Source organism: Syngnathus leptorhynchus, chromosome 15, assembly GCF_054491065.1.
Source record: "Syngnathus leptorhynchus isolate UIUO chromosome 15, UIUO_Slep, whole genome shotgun sequence".
Taxonomy (NCBI): domain Eukaryota; kingdom Metazoa; phylum Chordata; class Actinopteri; order Syngnathiformes; family Syngnathidae; genus Syngnathus; species Syngnathus leptorhynchus.
In genome coordinates, this window is record NC_141209.1 from 439,247 (window position 1) to 455,210 (window position 15,964).

The 15,964-nt window shown below is 50.1% G+C and overlaps 2 protein-coding genes across 2 annotated transcripts; one reads left to right on the plus strand and one right to left on the minus strand.

Moving 5' to 3' along the window:
* Window positions 1-524: 524 nt before the first annotated feature.
* Window positions 525-14,410, minus strand: LOC147044850 (integrin alpha-11-like). Its single transcript, XM_085931327.1, has 30 exons — window positions 14,356-14,410; window positions 9,041-9,152; window positions 8,357-8,478; window positions 8,185-8,279; window positions 7,619-7,733; window positions 7,393-7,520; window positions 7,088-7,236; window positions 6,830-6,974; window positions 6,442-6,607; window positions 6,296-6,366; window positions 5,498-5,645; window positions 5,282-5,430; window positions 5,054-5,206; window positions 4,775-4,975; window positions 4,563-4,687; window positions 4,309-4,484; window positions 3,813-3,952; window positions 3,629-3,739; window positions 3,367-3,452; window positions 3,035-3,248; window positions 2,844-2,936; window positions 2,616-2,692; window positions 2,449-2,532; window positions 2,297-2,381; window positions 2,024-2,167; window positions 1,884-1,964; window positions 1,708-1,818; window positions 1,534-1,629; window positions 1,104-1,220; window positions 525-1,023 (listed from the first exon to the last, which is right to left on the minus strand). The coding sequence occupies exons 1-30, from the start codon at window positions 14,408-14,410 to the stop codon at window positions 943-945; spliced, it is 3,630 nt and encodes a 1,209-aa protein (XP_085787453.1). The 3' UTR covers window positions 525-942.
* Window positions 11,450-13,348, plus strand: LOC147044851 (acidic mammalian chitinase-like). Its single transcript, XM_085931334.1, has 7 exons — window positions 11,450-11,736; window positions 11,928-12,072; window positions 12,161-12,258; window positions 12,328-12,397; window positions 12,659-12,790; window positions 12,863-12,922; window positions 12,993-13,348. Exons 2-7 carry the CDS (start codon window positions 11,968-11,970, stop codon window positions 13,119-13,121), a joined length of 594 nt encoding a protein of 197 aa, XP_085787460.1. The 5' UTR covers window positions 11,450-11,736; window positions 11,928-11,967; the 3' UTR covers window positions 13,122-13,348.
* Window positions 14,411-15,964: the final 1,554 nt, after the last annotated feature.

Here is a 15,964-nt window from a genome sequence, read left to right on the forward strand (position 1 = left end):
AGAATGACGGGAGGAGCGTCCAGACCCTGGCTCACCCTGAGACTTATCAATAAAAGACTGGGTGGAGCTTCAGGCTCTGAAATCACAGGTCGCTGAGATCACATAGGGACGGACTGACGCCTACCTTTATGTTTACTCGACCCCACTGATGCAGACAACTTGTACGGAACACTGAAAATAGATCACCTGTTCCGTTTGATGTTCAGCCACTTGCCTTCATTTCAATCATTCATTTGGAGACGTTAATCATAGAATGGGGTCAAAGTGACCCCGCAGACAAGGAGAGTTAACACGTATTCACTCTCCATGTCCCCACGATGTCTTCAACAGACGGTACGTTTGGTTATTGTTTTTCAAGCGCAGGTCAAATGACAACTCACCAGACAAAAGACATATCAAAATAGAAATCATTTCAAGATATACAAACAAAGGTAATCATAAGAAAGAAATAACCCCGACAATACCAACGTCGACAAGAATAGGTTTTATTTTTAAAAGCAAAAGATGTATGACCAATATTTCAAACAGGAAGACAGGACAGGTCTTCTTTCTTCAATCTTAAAGTGATCCGGATGCTTTCGGAGGCTCCGACTTGCAATGATTCACCGAGGAGCACGACGCGGGCTTGGCTTTAGGGCTGTCTTGTCGCAATCCAACAGTGCTAATGACTCCAGCAAAGCAATGCCGCTATGAAAGCAAGCTAACCTTTCTTATCGGATTGAAATGCTAACTGCGAAAGCTGAAGTCGCCCGTTGCGAAAATGAACTGCTGAGCTGACATCAATGGTCATTGCGAACGTCAGCCAAATGGGTAGCCAATATGGCTGCCGGGAGCCAATAGGGAGCCCCCCTAGTGGCCATCTTCATAGAAGTAACTACGTGAGGCGTGGCCATGGCGCTGCAAGGTCAGATGGCCGCCCCATCTCAAAGACTAGAAATGCCATCACAGTCCCTCTCCTGGCTTGCCATTAGCTGCTGACTCTGTTTGCTCCTGATTGCGCCTCTTTCTGGAGAAGAAGCCCAGCTGCACACGCAAGCACATTAGTGAACAAATGCGCGCACGTGCGTGTGTGCGTGCGTGCGTGTGCACACGGAGGTACGCACCCTCCAGAGCGCGAGCACAATGACAGCCAGCACGAGAAAGCCTCCAGCTGAACTGCCCAGGAAAACAGCCACCAAGATGGCTTCGGACGCCCGCTCCTTTATCAGCTCCACCACCGTCTGCGCAACATCACACAAACGGGAACTCGTGCTTAAGTGAAGCGCCGTTAGTTCAAAGAGAGCCACGAACGAGAGCCTTCTTTACGGTGTCATCTGCTCTGAATGGAGATGGACTGCACACCACATGCGTGAGGTGAGGTGAGGTGAGGTGAGGTGAGGTGAGGTGAGGTGAGGTGAGGTGGCGTGACGTGACGTGACGTGACGTGACGTGACGTACGTCAAACACACCCTTATTTTAAGCTTCTGTGTGTTCAAATTGTTTTGGACAAAAGATGGCGCCATAGCTGTGCCTACAGATGGATAACAGCCTCACCTGTCTGACTGGACGCTCCTCCTGCAAGAAGAAAGAACTGGAGGTATCCAAGTGGACATGTGCACTGACCAAAACCTCAAGAGTCTTGAAGACCACCTAAAGGGCAGACACGCAGAATATCTTTTGAGGTGCCTATTGTCGCTCAGTCGCCGAAAAAGGCCGGAGGCGACTGACCTTTTGCAGGACCGGTCGCTGGAGTCTTCCTCCGAGAGTCAACTTCACCCGCTTGTAGGCGGGAAGACGTACAATGCACTGCACCGTCACGCACGCACTGTTACTCTGATTCTGGACACATACACGTACGTAAAGAGCATCATTTGGGGACACGCATCCTACACACATAGACTAACCATCTGCGTCAGGCGTGTAAGGTCCTCCGCCGTGGCGTGATCGCTCGTGGCGGGCTGCGTCAGGACGCAAGAGGCGGCTGCCTGCGGATACGGAGGTGGAAATGAGTCCACAGCCGGACCAGCGGGGCTGAGGAACGCACCTGGTCTCGGTCTCGGCCGCCGTCCACGTTCCGGTCCAAGCCGCAGTGGCTGAGGCTGAGCAGACGGTTGCCGTGGAGACTCACGGCCCAAAGGTCAGCCCTGAACGTCACAGCCTCAACAGGGAACCAGGACAGGTTCTCCAGCTGAAAGCGAGACGCACATTGACAGTCTATACATGGACTTTAGAGGCGTAGAGTATATTGAAAAAAATGATCACGATAACGGCACGTGCAATATGCAAATTGCATGTGGAATGAAAACTAAAGCCGTACGTAGAAGGAGACGTTGAAGGTGGGGAAGACGTCGTCCTTGTCGTCGTCTTTTGATTGGATCACAAAGCGAGAGGGGCGTCGATCTCTGATAAGAGAGACCATCTGTCATTTGATCGGTCGACAGGGGTATGCCGAACGCGTGAATGACTGACATGGTGAAGAGGAGCTCGCTTTGGTATTTGAGAGGGAGAATGATGTCGTTTTTGTTGTTTTCGGGAAAAGCCTCTTTGCCTTCACTGAAACACACACACACACTCATATTTGAGTGAGTGAGTGGGTTCATGCATACTTTAGTGAGAGTGTGCATGTGTGGTCTCACCTGCTGGCTGCCACAGCGATATGAACGTGGTCCAGAAAGACCAAAGAACTGAACTCAAACTCCACTCGGAAAAATACCTGGACGAGTAAAACAAACATTTGTCTGATTTTGATCAGGGCGGGGACATCATCAACCTCGGTCACCGGACAAAGTCATTGCATAGACTGAAGGGACAGGTCACCATCACCCCTGTCCTGTCCTGTCCTGTCCTGATCTGACCTGACATACCTGAGACGAGGCCTTCATGAGAGGTGCGCTGATGTTACATCTGCTTTGATTGTTTTCCTGTGGGAAGCACTCCAGCTGCATGTCTGACTGGTCCTGTCGGGCCCAGAGAAATCCCTGTGAGCAATCTGGCGGTCTGGAAGGGAACCCTTCATCCTTTCCGCCTTCCCAGCGGAGAGCCACCTTTCGATTACCTTGACGACCAAGCCGGCAAAGATCAGGTTTGGCGATGTGGAGAGCAGGACGGATGTTCCGTAGGCGTTCTCTCCGTGGTTCTCCAGGCGGGTGAAGAGTGCCACCCTCCTCCGCCGTGTCTCTATCACCCACGCGCTGCCGCCGGCCCCCAGCGCCGCCCCCTGCTGGAGGCATGCCAGCCGCCACGACCCCTCTGAGGAAGCGCACAAGTGTCTACGCACACACACACACACACACACACACACACACTAACGCTGTTTACACTTTTTACTCTTTGCATGTGTACGACCATGTATGTGTGTGTGCGTGCGTGCGTGCGTGCGTGACTCACTGGACACTTGTTAGGTCGGTGTAACTCTCAACGATGAGGTTTGGAACGCAGGCTTCTTCATGTGTGCAACCGTTCCAAAATGGAAGCTGCAACAGAAAGAACAGAGACAAGCAGCTTGATACTCAGGGAATTGAAGCAAAATGTTCAACTAAATGCTACATAAGGCTGTTTGTGTTTGCCATTAGCATTCGATCAAGCAAGCGTTGGAGCATCAACATGCTAATGATGGGTCAAAGGGGCATCCGGGGAGCGTCGACCTCACCTCGGCCTTCAGCGCGCTGGGCCAATCGGGGTCCAGCATCGGCCCGTCGTCGGAAGCCCATAGCCCCGTCTCCAGCCCCACCGCGATTGGACGGCTGTAATCCATGGTGTCCTATTCAAAGGACATCGCAGACTGTTGCGTCATTGTGGGCTCGCGGGTCTACGTGCACGTGTGTGCATGCGACCTGCACTGTGAAGGCGTGTCGTTGGCATTGTTGACCTCCTGTCGTCAGGGTCATGGTTTGCGTCTGAAGACGTTCGCGTTCATCAAGAACAGCGCGATGAGGAACTCGTTTCTCGTCCAAATTCAGATGGTAACGTACAGCTGAAGGGGCGGAGTCATGGGCGGAGTCTGGTGTTAATAGTCACAGGGTTTTTTCTTTGTGTGCACGTATGTGCGTGTGCACAATTGTCTATCAATATGTGCTGTGTGTGTGTGTGTGTGTGTGTGTGTGCGTGTATGTGCACGTGTCTGATGCGGTCCAGATGTTTTCAGGGTGAACGTGTCAACTTGACATCCAAACTAGGTGATGTCACTTAAAAGTCAAAAGTTTGCCAGAAGCAGTGGAAAAAAGATGACTCGTAAGATACAGCTGCTGTCCTAGCGTACTCTGGTCACTCCTCAAACACCAAACTGTCCTACTTGTGAGAAATGGACAAAATGCCGAATGCACCACATACCGACGACGTGTCGTGCGATGCCGGCATGCGTGCAGGCCACGTCGCGAAGCTGCAGGCACACCCTGGCGACCATGCAAGTGACCGCTCTCCCTCCTCTCCAGCAGTCCTTGTGGAAAACGTTCACCTTCTCGGGCTCGAACGTTAGTGTGGGTTCCACACGCACTACCCGCCGACACCTGTGCAGGGGTGAGAGCGGGTGGGCGTGGTCACGCCGCACGTCACGCCGCACGTCACGCCTGCGCACACACACTAACCGAACGACCACGGCGGCTCCGAGCGCTCCGATGGCCACGCTCACGTCGCCGTCGCCATCCTTGGCGGCATCAAGACTTTGCCCAAAGTATTTGAGTCCCAAGTCGAGGCTGGCAGCGGAAAAGCGCTGACCATGGACACGGAAGATTCGCCATTGTAATTTGCATCACACACAATGGTAACCATAGAAAAATGCTTCCGTTCTAGCTCCCACCTGTGTGGGGCGCATTTGAAGGCTCCTATGGTGGCCGTGATACAGGTAGACCGCTCCCTGATGGTCATCCTCTAGCGGCGCGCCCACCGCCAAGTCGTTATAGCCGTCCGCGTTCACGTCAGGAATCTGGACCAGTGCTGCGCCAAAGCGGGAATCGAGAGAAGGTGACGGAAGCAGAGCCCCGTGCGACACCAACAAAGCCTGCCACAGTAACCGCACATACAGGTGTTGGCTTGCCTGTACGTGTATACGTGGAGATGTGTGGACTAGTGTGTGTACCTGTGAACGTGTGGTGAGTTTGTAGACGTAAACTTTTCCCATCTCACGCGCATCGTGACTGCAGTACATGGGCGCCGCCACGAGGACGAGGTCACTCTGCGCGTCGCCGTCCACGTCCATTGACAACAACACACTGCCAAAGTAAGAACCCATCTGAGGAACACACACGCAATGCCACGGTTTCCTCAGACTCTGATGATGTCGTCCCGTTTGGGGGCGGAGTCTGACCTGCTCTCCCACAAGCGCCTGCAGGACGTTGACATTTGCACGGGGATCCAAGGTGAAGACGACGACCTTGCCGGTGTGGTTGAACCTGGGCGCTCCCGCAAGCAGCACCTCCGACCCGTGCCAGCCCACCAGTGACCCCAGAGAGTATCCTGCCAGAGGTGGCAGCGTCAGCGCCGGACAGCCGCTCGCGTCGCCCCCGCCACCGTCGCGTTGTACCGAAATAGGCGGCATGGTTTCGCAGCTCCTGGGGGAACTGCTCACCGTACGCCGACAGGTCGGGAAGGAGACTTCCGCCGCGTGAGTCGCGCTTGAGCACAGCGCCGTTCCAGTCGTACGCACCCACCGCGCCCAGCAGAAGGCCGTCCTGTGTGGGAAACACGTGGTTAGCGCGCCGTAACATTCGTCATGACAACGATTGTTTTTCTAGATGTGCTAGCGAGTGTTGTTGTTTTTTTTCTGTGTCTGTCCTGCAATTGCAGGGCGCCAGTAGGGACGGATGGATGGATGGATGGATGGATGGATGGATGGGGCAATGTCGATTGCCATCCAACGGCAAGCAGACGCCAATGACGTGAAGTTTCTGTTGTAGGGGTCGCTAGGAAAAGTGCGAAAGGAATGTTCTGGAGCGTTGGAGCAGGATGACAAACGTTCTGCTCGGCTCACGCACGCCGGGAGCACGTCCAACATCTGCTTTCCACGTCGGCGCTCGCCTTGACCGATTCCACGTGCGCGATACCCTACACCCTCCAAGCGCCAAAACTCAGGAATCTTTCGGCTGTTGCCGTGGAGACGCTTCATTCCAGTGCAAACGGCTGCGTCCAGGAAACGTCTGGATTGTCGTCCAGAACCTGTCACTTTGCCTTCCAGACAGACAGACAGACAGACAGACGCGTCGCACCGATATGCAGGAATGAACATTAGCGGTGGATTTGGCTTTTGGTTTGGGCCAAGTGACACAACCTGGTGGACGTCGCAATCCATTTTAGCGTACGCATCGGAATGATTCGTACTCACCTGCAGGAGGTGTGAGGAGAATCCCGCTTGTGCCATCTGCAGGCCGAAGCCTCGACCCAGCCCGTCGCCTCCTGATAAACACCAGAGCGGCTGCTGAGGGCGGAGACACGCCGGCGTTCATCTGCTCGGTTTTGTTCACCGCTTACCTTCAAGTGAGAAGATTCGCTCTCCCAGCGCGTCCACGATGTCCTTGAGCGCCGCCTCATCCGTTACGTTGAAGAAGTGATCCTGGTCCGGGTCGCTGGCGATGAAGCGGATCTCCTTCAGGAATGCCGACGGGTCAATGCCGCGGCGGTTGTAATACCCCAGAACCTCAAAACAAGAAAGTGCCACCATGTTGGAAGTCACGCAGGAAGTGCTTCTGCATTGGCAAACGCACGGAAAGTGCTAGCATGGAGGAAGGCACACAGGAGGTGCTGTCGCTTTTGGTTGTGTGTGTAACTGCCCACATGTTGTCTGTTGCGTTACCATGATGATGTTGCGTTTAGAGTGTGCTGCTGTTTTTGGATTGACTGTTTTGTCTCGGGGCCTCACCGCGATGGCGTACATGGTGACGTTGTCGCGTTTGCAGCGTGTGACGGCGTCATCGAGCTGAGGACTGTCGTGAGATTCTCCATCTGTGATTACCACCAAAACTTTGTGAGCACCGGGACGGCCGCCGCGCTTGAATGCCTGTGACCTGAGCAACGATAACACACACACACGCACGCACGCACGCACGCACGCACAAATACACGAATGGTACACAACACACAAAGAGACGCAACGCGATGCGCAAGGAGAGTAACGAACCCGGCCATGCTGATGGCTAACGCCGTGCGGGTCTCCTCCCCTCCTCGTTGTCTAATGTCAGCCACCGCCTGCAGGACCTCATCCATTGTCTGGTGCTCACCCAGGCGGAACTCGTGAACCACCCTGGAGCCATACTGCACCACACCAACCTGTGCGGCCACACGCCCTTGTTACGGTGACAGAAAAGACCCAAATGCACGGAGGACGGGGAGACTAGGAAGAAGGGGAAGGGCAGATGATGAGAAGAATGAGAAGGTCCGGGATGGCGGGGCGGGCAAACAAAGAGGATGGACAAAGAGGTTGACCTGCGTCTGCCCGGGGCCGATGTTAACCTTGCGCAGAATGTTGACCAGGAAGTCTGTGACATCCGTCCATGGGTAGATGGAGTTGGAACCGTCCACCAGCATCACCAGGTCCACAAACGTCTCGCACCCTGACTCGCACCAGACGGACGTGCGTGCGTGCGTGCGTGTAAAAATGCAGAAAAACAGAGAGCGCACAAGAGAGACCAACTCACCCGTACGCACTTACTCTGAAAGGCGGGCGTGACAGTTTCCAGCGTTTGGAAGCCGGCTCCCACGTGAGTGCAGACTCCCGATGTGTACACGGAGCTCCCGCACTCATGAGACCAGCGCGGGCCGCACGTCTGACCGCACAAAGGTGTCACCGTGTGGTTAGCCGTGTTGCATCATAGCGGGATAGCATCTTGCCAATTCACCTTCCAATGATTTGGTTTGATCATCTTAGCGTGGTAGCGTGTCATTGATGGTGTGTTAGCACCTTAGGTGATATTCCGTTCCAGTGACCAAACGGTCATTTTGTGGAGGAAGGACGTGGGACAAGACAGTTCAAAAGAGGACGGTCTGAAGATTGACCAGCTTGGTGTGTCCAAACTATGTGTGAATGTTTCTCAAGAATTTCTTTATAGCCCGTGACTGATACCGGTCCTCGGACCGGTGGCTGCCGACCGTTGCAGTAGGGACCAAAAACCAGATGAAAAGAAATACCTATGTATGTATCATATAGGCCTCATACCGACCCGGGGAACATCATTGTTGTTCCTGATAAACCAACCTAGTGAGAGGAGGGTTACCTACCACAAAGCTTCCGTCCTTGTGATCAGCGGTGAGCGTCATTCCCAACCTCATCCCGCTTTTGCGCGGCGCAAGCACGTTGTCCACGGATACGTTTCCTGCTCAGTGTGACAGCGAGTCAACAAATGGTAGGATAAGCGGCGGCAGATCTACGGGGTGGGGGCCTGTTGCTCACCCAGGTGCAGGCGGCTGCAGGGGCTGCCCGAGTTCAAAGCGCTTTGGTCGTCCATGGGACACCTGAAGACGTCACCCGTCTGCTGGTCGTCCGTCCAGGCCAGGGGGGCGCCCACCAGGAGCCTGCACACACGTGCGCACACTGATAAAGCGAGGAGGTCGTCGCGTGCACGTGTGGGCATGCGTGCGTACGTCTTTGTATTGTGTGCACGTGTGGGCATGCGTGCGTGCGTACGTCTTTGTATTGTGTGTGTGTAGGTGTAATCCTGAAAATGAGTCAGACACCGCATCTCATCATTAAGGACAATTAGGCCCATTAGGTCTGATGGCGTTTCCTGTTTACTCATAAAACTGGCGCTTGTTGTCCCACGACGCACTGCGGGGCATCGCCGCCCTTCCCGTCACAGTAAACACTATCAGGGAGACGACGAAGAAGAAGGTGACCGACCACGTGGAGTACGCGCAGGTCATCTTATTGAGTCCAGCTGTCTGTCAAGGAATTTTCCTTGGCGGGAGAGCAACATTCCCTGCCGGGATGTCAGCCCAAAGAAGAATTCAACGGCAACGGAAAAAAAAAAAGACAGGCCAGGCCAGGCCAGGCCAGGCCAGGCCAGGCCAGGCCAGGCGAAAACGCAGAAGACAAGACAAGGAGAAGACAAAGGAGAAGAGGCCGGGCGCTCCTCACCACTGTCGTCCTTGCGCGCTGTATTGTCGTAAGGTGTAGCCGAAGTGGCTCTCCTCCCAGCCTCGGAAGATTTGCGCTGGCCTGGTGTCCAGGTTAAAGCACGCGCACCGCCCTGCCGCCATACGTACAGAGACAGGAGAGGAGCACAAACATACAACAACAACATAAACACAGAAAGTTAAACACCATCATGTAAACACATCTTCTTAACACAAAGTAGATCCAATTTTAGCTCTGGTTGCCATGACATGTCCTAGAAAGTGTGAAATTCCAAGGTGAATCCAAAATACTTGAGATGTGACTTGAGCCAACTTGGGAACTTCTTGAGATTTTTGAGACTAATCATAATATTTCTAGCTAGGAGCGCTGCGGGGCAGCTGGACAGCCACGGTTCAGAAATAGGAAAACAATTGAACGTTTGGAATCAATCCATGAAGTTGGAATGGTTTGAATTGCTCCAAAAAGTGCAAACATCGAAGAGAAAAATTCAAATAAATCAAAATACATTTTTAAATGTTGGATTTTAATGGAGAAAATCCAGACTTTTTGCCACGTGGCAATTTCAAAGAGGAGCCATGGAAATGGGAAATGTTGAATGTGCCGTTGGAAATGAATGGAACTTTTTGGGTTGAAAACTGTCAAATTGTCAAACGTTTGTCAAAACAATAAAGAATTGTACCCTGGGTGACATGCAGGTTGGAATATTTTGAAATGGGAATCGACTATATCGGATGAGAAATGTGCAAGGACGTGCACGTTCAAAATAAAATGGAATAAAATGAAGCAAACGAAAGTGAACGTGTGTCAATGTGGGTGTGTTTTCAGGTGAGGCCGCTTTATAATCATCTAATGATGAGTGAGGTGCAATTTTCCCAATTAAAAGCAAAGTGTGTGTGTGTGTGTGTGTGTGTGTGTTTTCAGGTCAGGCTGCTTTATAATCATCTAATGATGAGTGAGGTGCAATTTTCCCAATTAAAAGCAAAGTGTGTGTTTTCAGGTCAGGCCGCTTTATAATCATCTAATGGTGAGTGAGGTGCAATTTTCTCAATTAAAAGCAAAGTGACAACTTTCCAGCCAAATCTTCACACACTGATGTTAATTGCAGGTTGGAACCCGGGGATGCTTTTTTTTATTTTTTTTTTAACCTAAATTATTACATTTGGTGCACCAGTACAAAACATTGATGTCTTGAGTTTGAAAACAAGAATTTGATTTTTCATTAAAGAGGGGTTGGGTCGGTGAATGGTTGGGTACCTCGAACAAGGTTAATGACCGCTCTTCTAGGGCGCGTGTGCACCTGCAAATTCCAAGCTACTGACTCAACACGTGTTGACATTTAAGTTGACTTCCTTGACTCCAATTAAAATGAAAAATAATTCACTGATTGGCATCTTGACCCAATTAGAATTCCTTCTTTAACTTTGTCGTTTGCCCCACCCACCCTGTCGGCGAATAAATTTGCCACCATCTCCGACTCAAAGGTCACTTCTCCACGGAGAGACACCCGCAGCTTTCCTCCAGCTGGTAAGTCACCGATGCAGGATGAGGGATTGAAATGCATTGGGAAAATTAAGGGGGTAAAAAAAAAAAAGAGATGTTAGAGCTTCACAGGCTAAAAGGGTTAGGTACCAAGGCCATGAAGACGTTTGGAAACATCTCAGCGTGTTGAATGAAAGTTGTCATCAAATTGCTTGTTTTTGTTTGCATCCTTTTCAGTCAGTCATCCCGCACCTTTGGTAAAGGCCTATTGGGCGCTCTACTGTGAGCGACTCTCCTCGTTTGGCTGTTTGGACTGAGCGCTTTTTGTCTTTCCGGCAACAAGATGCAGAAGCTCATTCTTCTGGCAGGTAAGGCGCACCATTGCAAAGCTTCCTGGTAGCCTTGACACTTGTGACTAGGTGTGTCAATTCCTTTCAAGGTCTGTTGGCAGTCAGCTTGGGTAAGTTTACGTCACGTAATCATTTGCAGACGATTCTTTGTAGAATTCGATCTCCATTATTGGCAGATGGGAGCAAATGTGCTGTGCTTGTTCCCCTTCTGCTTTATTGCTGGCGATTTTGCCGTTTCAGGTGATGCACAAAGCAGACTGGTGTGCGTCTATCAGCAAACCTCGGTTCAAGTTGGACCGAACCCCTTTCACATTGACCCTGACATTGATGCAGACCTGTGCACGCACCTCATCTTTAGCTCCGTCAAGCCTACGGGATTTACCGTGAGCTTGAATGAGTCGACGGAGACTTCCGTTGTAGCCTTCCGCACTCAAACTAGCAGGTCAGACTTTGAGCACTTTTTTTGTTTTGTCTATGAATATGTTGAAGAATAACATGGAATCTTGTTCGTTCCGACAGCAATCCCGACCTTCAAACTTTTCTTGAAGTCGATCTGACCACGGCTGACAGCCAGATGTAAGTCACAAAACAAATTGAACAAATTTCCACCCCATGTTCCCAGTTTTTGCCAAATAAGAGTCGTCGTAAGACCGGTTTCAGGACAGACGCCGCTAGCTGAAGTCGACTCGAAAGCTGCACTTTCAAAGAGCCACATACACTCACTCACTTCCTTAGATGACCTTCATGCAATCAAAGTACAATAAAGGCCATTGACCCGTTGGCATGGCATGGCTAGCTGTCGTTGGAAGCATTGGATATTTGACCACAAACACTGCACGTGTTGACAAACGACGACAACACTCCCAGGTATATATTCTTTATCCACTGCATAGAAGGACTAATTGTGCATCTTAAAAGACATTTATAGTTGTTGATGAAGCAGCACTCTGTATTATAGTGCTTCCGTGTGGAGGCGCAGTGCAATGCAATGGATTTGGTTATTAAATCATCACGTTAAGGATGCGTGACACGAAAATAGTACGATTTTCCCCCCTCAGATTCACAATCCAAAACAGACTGATTTTGATCGATTCTATAATGGCCATCGTGAATGCTCAGACGTTTGATGGCGTAAACGTCTTGTGGGTGTACGGCACCCTCAGTCAACCAGGCGACAAGAATAAATTCACACTTCTCATGCAGGTCAGATCTTGAAACTATCCTCCTCGAAGCGGGGAGGAAAATTGCTTTGTGTTTGCCAAAGACTTGACAATGGCATTTTCCTGAACAGGAATTGAAGGATAAGCTGCAATACAAACTGCTCACCGCAAGCGTCTCTGGTGTGATGGCCGACATTGCCAAAAGTTATGAAATCTCGAACCTTGCCGGGTAAACACAAATATTGTTTGGCAGCTTTGTTGAAAGACCACCAATAACTCATGTGTGTCTTATACACAGAATTGTCGACTTCTTTAATGTGATGACCTTTGAAGTAGACCTAGGAAATCCACCACTATTTCCCAATGCGGTAAGTCAGCACCATGATGGAATTTTGTCCATGATTTATTATTATTATTTTTTTTCTTTGCGGCACTTTGAATGAATCCAAAGATGCTTCTCCTTCAATTGGCCTTTTAGCTAATAAATGGAGAGTGGGCTGTCATTTGTTTGAATGAACCCAAAGATGCTTCTCCTTCAATTGGCCTTTTAGCTAATAAATGGAGAGTGGGCTGTCATTTTGCCCTGATTTCTCTTCTCCGGTGTATGAAGGTTTGTTGTTGTGTTTTAGAGAGCTGCAATGGAGTACTTTGTTACTGCGGGAGCACCGGCAGTAAAGCTCAACATGGGAATAGCTACGTATGGCATCGGGAATGTGGCGGGCCCCATTGTCCAGTTTCCCGATGTATGGGCCAAATATGAGGTAACATTTGAGACTATGAATCATCCCAACCAATGAGAAGACATGATGTCAAGATGTCTACCTGACTTGCAGGTGTGCCAGAACAACCCACCAGGAGTTCATATTGACAGCGAGGAGACCATTATCAGCAAGGTAGTCAATTATCAGGAGGTTTCTTCTGTCCCTCACTAAGTGCTTCATGTTTTTACTGTGGCCCACTCAGGTTGACTACATCACAACTGAAGGCTTTGGAGGAGCCTATGTCAAGTCTCTGGACCTGGACGACTTCAACGGCAACTACTGCAATGGAGGGGCCTATCCTGTCATTCAACTAATCAACCTATACTTATAGTAAAAGAAAGCTACTATCCTCAGTAGGATGGAGTGCACCGCGGTGAAGGGAAAACCCAGTCATATTACATCACTTTCGACACAGGTGAATAGTTGAATAATTTCCCCCTAAAATCAAGGGCCTTGCTATCTATCCCCCCCCCTCCCTGTCACTGTCCTGTTTGGTGGTCATGACCTCATCAGCTTTTTGTGTGGAAGCAAATTCAATAAAATGTCAGTTGACAACAACGTTTTGACTCCTGTTGTGGCAACACACAGAAATGAACACAAAAGTTGAGTGAGCCCGACGACACGTAGAATAACCGTCGATGAGCGTGCGTACGCGTGTATTAACGGCGCTCCAGTCGTGATTGGCCGATTCCCATGGCGAAGCATCGATGCCTTTCATTGCCAATGACAAATACTGATCACCCGCAGCAGCCTTTAGACAAGTGTGCAGTGCCTCCACATTTTCGAGACATGTTACACAGCGTACCAGCAACTGAATCGTAACATACTGGATGATTCTACAATGTCAATTGGAAATGAGGCCCTGTTTATGTATGACAAAAGAAGGGATTTTTCCCAAAAAAACAGATTCAGCAATTATTAACCAAATGATTGGTGAGCAGCTCATCTAAATGTGTCCAAAATCCAAAGATGAAATGGACCAGCTTCATTGTTTTCAAAAGCTAGCATCTGTCATGCAATGGTATTGTATGGCATCTGCTGAAAAGTAAATCCAGGTTCTGCCCATCTCCAAGCAGATGTCCCTGCTTATTCGGGCAAGACAATGCCAAGCCACATTCGGCATGTCTTACGACAGACAGTGTGGTTTCCTAGTAAAAATGAATGAAAGTACCAGACGGACCTGCCCGCAGTCCATCCAGACCCTGCCCTGCGGCCAAAGCACAATAATATATGATGACGAGAGAGAGAGAGAGAGAGAGAGCGAGAGAGAGAGCGAGAGAGAGAGAGAGAGAGAGAGAGAGAGAGAGAGAGAGAGCGAGAGATTCCGGGCTGCCGAGCAATTCCTAACAACTTGTACATCAAGCTAGACTAGCAAAGAATTCTACAATCAGTGTCCTTGTTTCCCCAACGGCTAATTGGGTGTTGTTCAAAGGAAAGGATCGGAGCAGGCGACGACTTCAAAAGAAGTCATGAAATACCTTCTCCTTTTTAATGTATGAGTAAATCAAACTTGAACGTGTATATGGAGTGATGGTATCACCATGACAACAGTGGTGTGTTGTCACCTGGCAGAAGGCCCCAGGTGGAGATGATGAAGAAGACGACGCGTAAAGAATCCATCCCGGTCCTCTCAGAAAGCAGATGTCCGATTCAAAGTTGTGAAGGGAAGATGTGAATGGCTACATTTGCCCGACAGCCCTTTTATCTGCAGTGGGCGGGGCCAGGCCTGTCTCCAAAGTCCCTGGCCCTGTACCTTCATTCCCCTTTTCTGGCAGAACAGGAAGTGTGCGCTCCACATGTCAACATGTGTGTTAATAATTCCTGGCACAACCCCCCTCCCTACACACACACACACAGACAGACAGACAGACAGCCATCCAGCTGTGCGTGTCTCTGCGAGCATATTGGAAACAACAAGTGGAAAGTTGCGGTCACGATTAACAGGGAGCAGATGTCCTCGGAATGGTGCGCGAATGCGACGTCACGTCATTGTCATGATTGTCATCACTCCGTGCACACTCGCAGGACTCCTCAACTCACAGCAGCCACACACGTTAGGGACCCTCTTTTTTTAGGGACCTTGACCTTTGCCACAACAGATTGGCAACATGCAGACGCCAACCGCTTTAAGCGTTCGCAGAGCAGTCCAGTTTGTGGTCCAGCAACACTCCAAGCCTCCGTACAGATGATGGTCACAGGCTCTGGGAAGGGATTGATGAGGTGATGGTGGTGCCAAATGCAAATGGTGACTCTCAGATTATTTCAAGACTTGGAACGTAAAGGTGTGTGCAAAGAAGGGGCGGAGCTCTCTACAAGCTCTCGGCTTCGTCTCCCTCCTTGCACTGTTATAATATGTGTAAAGGAAACAATGAAATGCTATAAAAGCACACCTGTGGAAAATTCAATTGGGATATGTTCAATGTTGCCCAGTTCACTTCGTATTGTGACACTAGGGTTACTACCATATTAGCAAGAGGGAGATGAAATGCTAAAACAGATCTGTTTTATTCTTAAAGTAATTCTGATGAGTCATAGAAATTCTGTAAGCAAATGGAGCACACCATGCAAAACATGCAAGTCACGCACAACTAAAGATCCTGACTAGAAATAAGCCGAGCTAGCGCAAGATAGCTTTTTGCCACCAGATGGCAATCATGGATAACTCCCATTTGAGCAGCGGACAGCAAGCAGGAGAAAATGTCTGTAAATACTGTCACTCAGTCCACGTGTCAAACGTTCTCCTGCTCACTTCTGCTTCTCTTAGAGGTCAATAAATCACTGGCCCAGCAAAATTCAGGGAGCAAAAGTCTTAACCAGGTTCATTTCCAAGAGCAAAATATGAACATACAAGCTAAGCAGCTGCCTCGGAATGACCCTTGAGCTTCTCAAGGATGTTGTCGGACATGTTTGGTGTGACCCCTTGGGCTTTTAATTCTCATCACTAATGACAATTACAGTGGCACTGAGCACTGAAGGATGCCTAATGCCTTGGAAGAGAGCATGTAATCACTGGTTGATATGCAATCCTATATTTATAGTCCTTCATTTCTATTCAGGTCACACACCTTCTTGAAGCGTAGCATTGGCACGCCACTTGAAACGTTTGCCTCCACCACCGATTGTTTGTGCTCTGAGTCGGAGACAGGGCCCAACCTCCCAACGGTGTCGATCTTT

Bases quoted from the DNA above. Each gene is read 5' to 3' on its own strand.
- LOC147044851 (XM_085931334.1), top strand. From the start codon at position 11,968: ATGGCCATCGTGAATGCTCAGACGTTTGATGGCGTAAACGTCTTGTGG. The intron at 12,398-12,658 runs GTAAGTCAGCAC...GTTGTGTTTTAG, and splicing joins CACCACTATTTCCCAATGCG to AGAGCTGCAATGGAGTACTT. The intron at 12,791-12,862 runs GTAACATTTGAG...CCTGACTTGCAG, and splicing joins ATGTATGGGCCAAATATGAG to GTGTGCCAGAACAACCCACC.
- LOC147044850 (XM_085931327.1), bottom strand. From the start codon at position 14,410: ATGGATTCTTTACGCGTCGTCTTCTTCATCATCTCCACCTGGGGCCTT. The intron at 7,734-8,184 runs GTAGGTAACCCT...TTGTGCGGTCAG, and splicing joins ACAAGGACGGAAGCTTTGTG to ACGTGCGGCCCGCGCTGGTC. The intron at 5,207-5,281 runs GTCAGACTCCGC...TGTGTTCCTCAG, and splicing joins AGGCGCTTGTGGGAGAGCAG to ATGGGTTCTTACTTTGGCAG.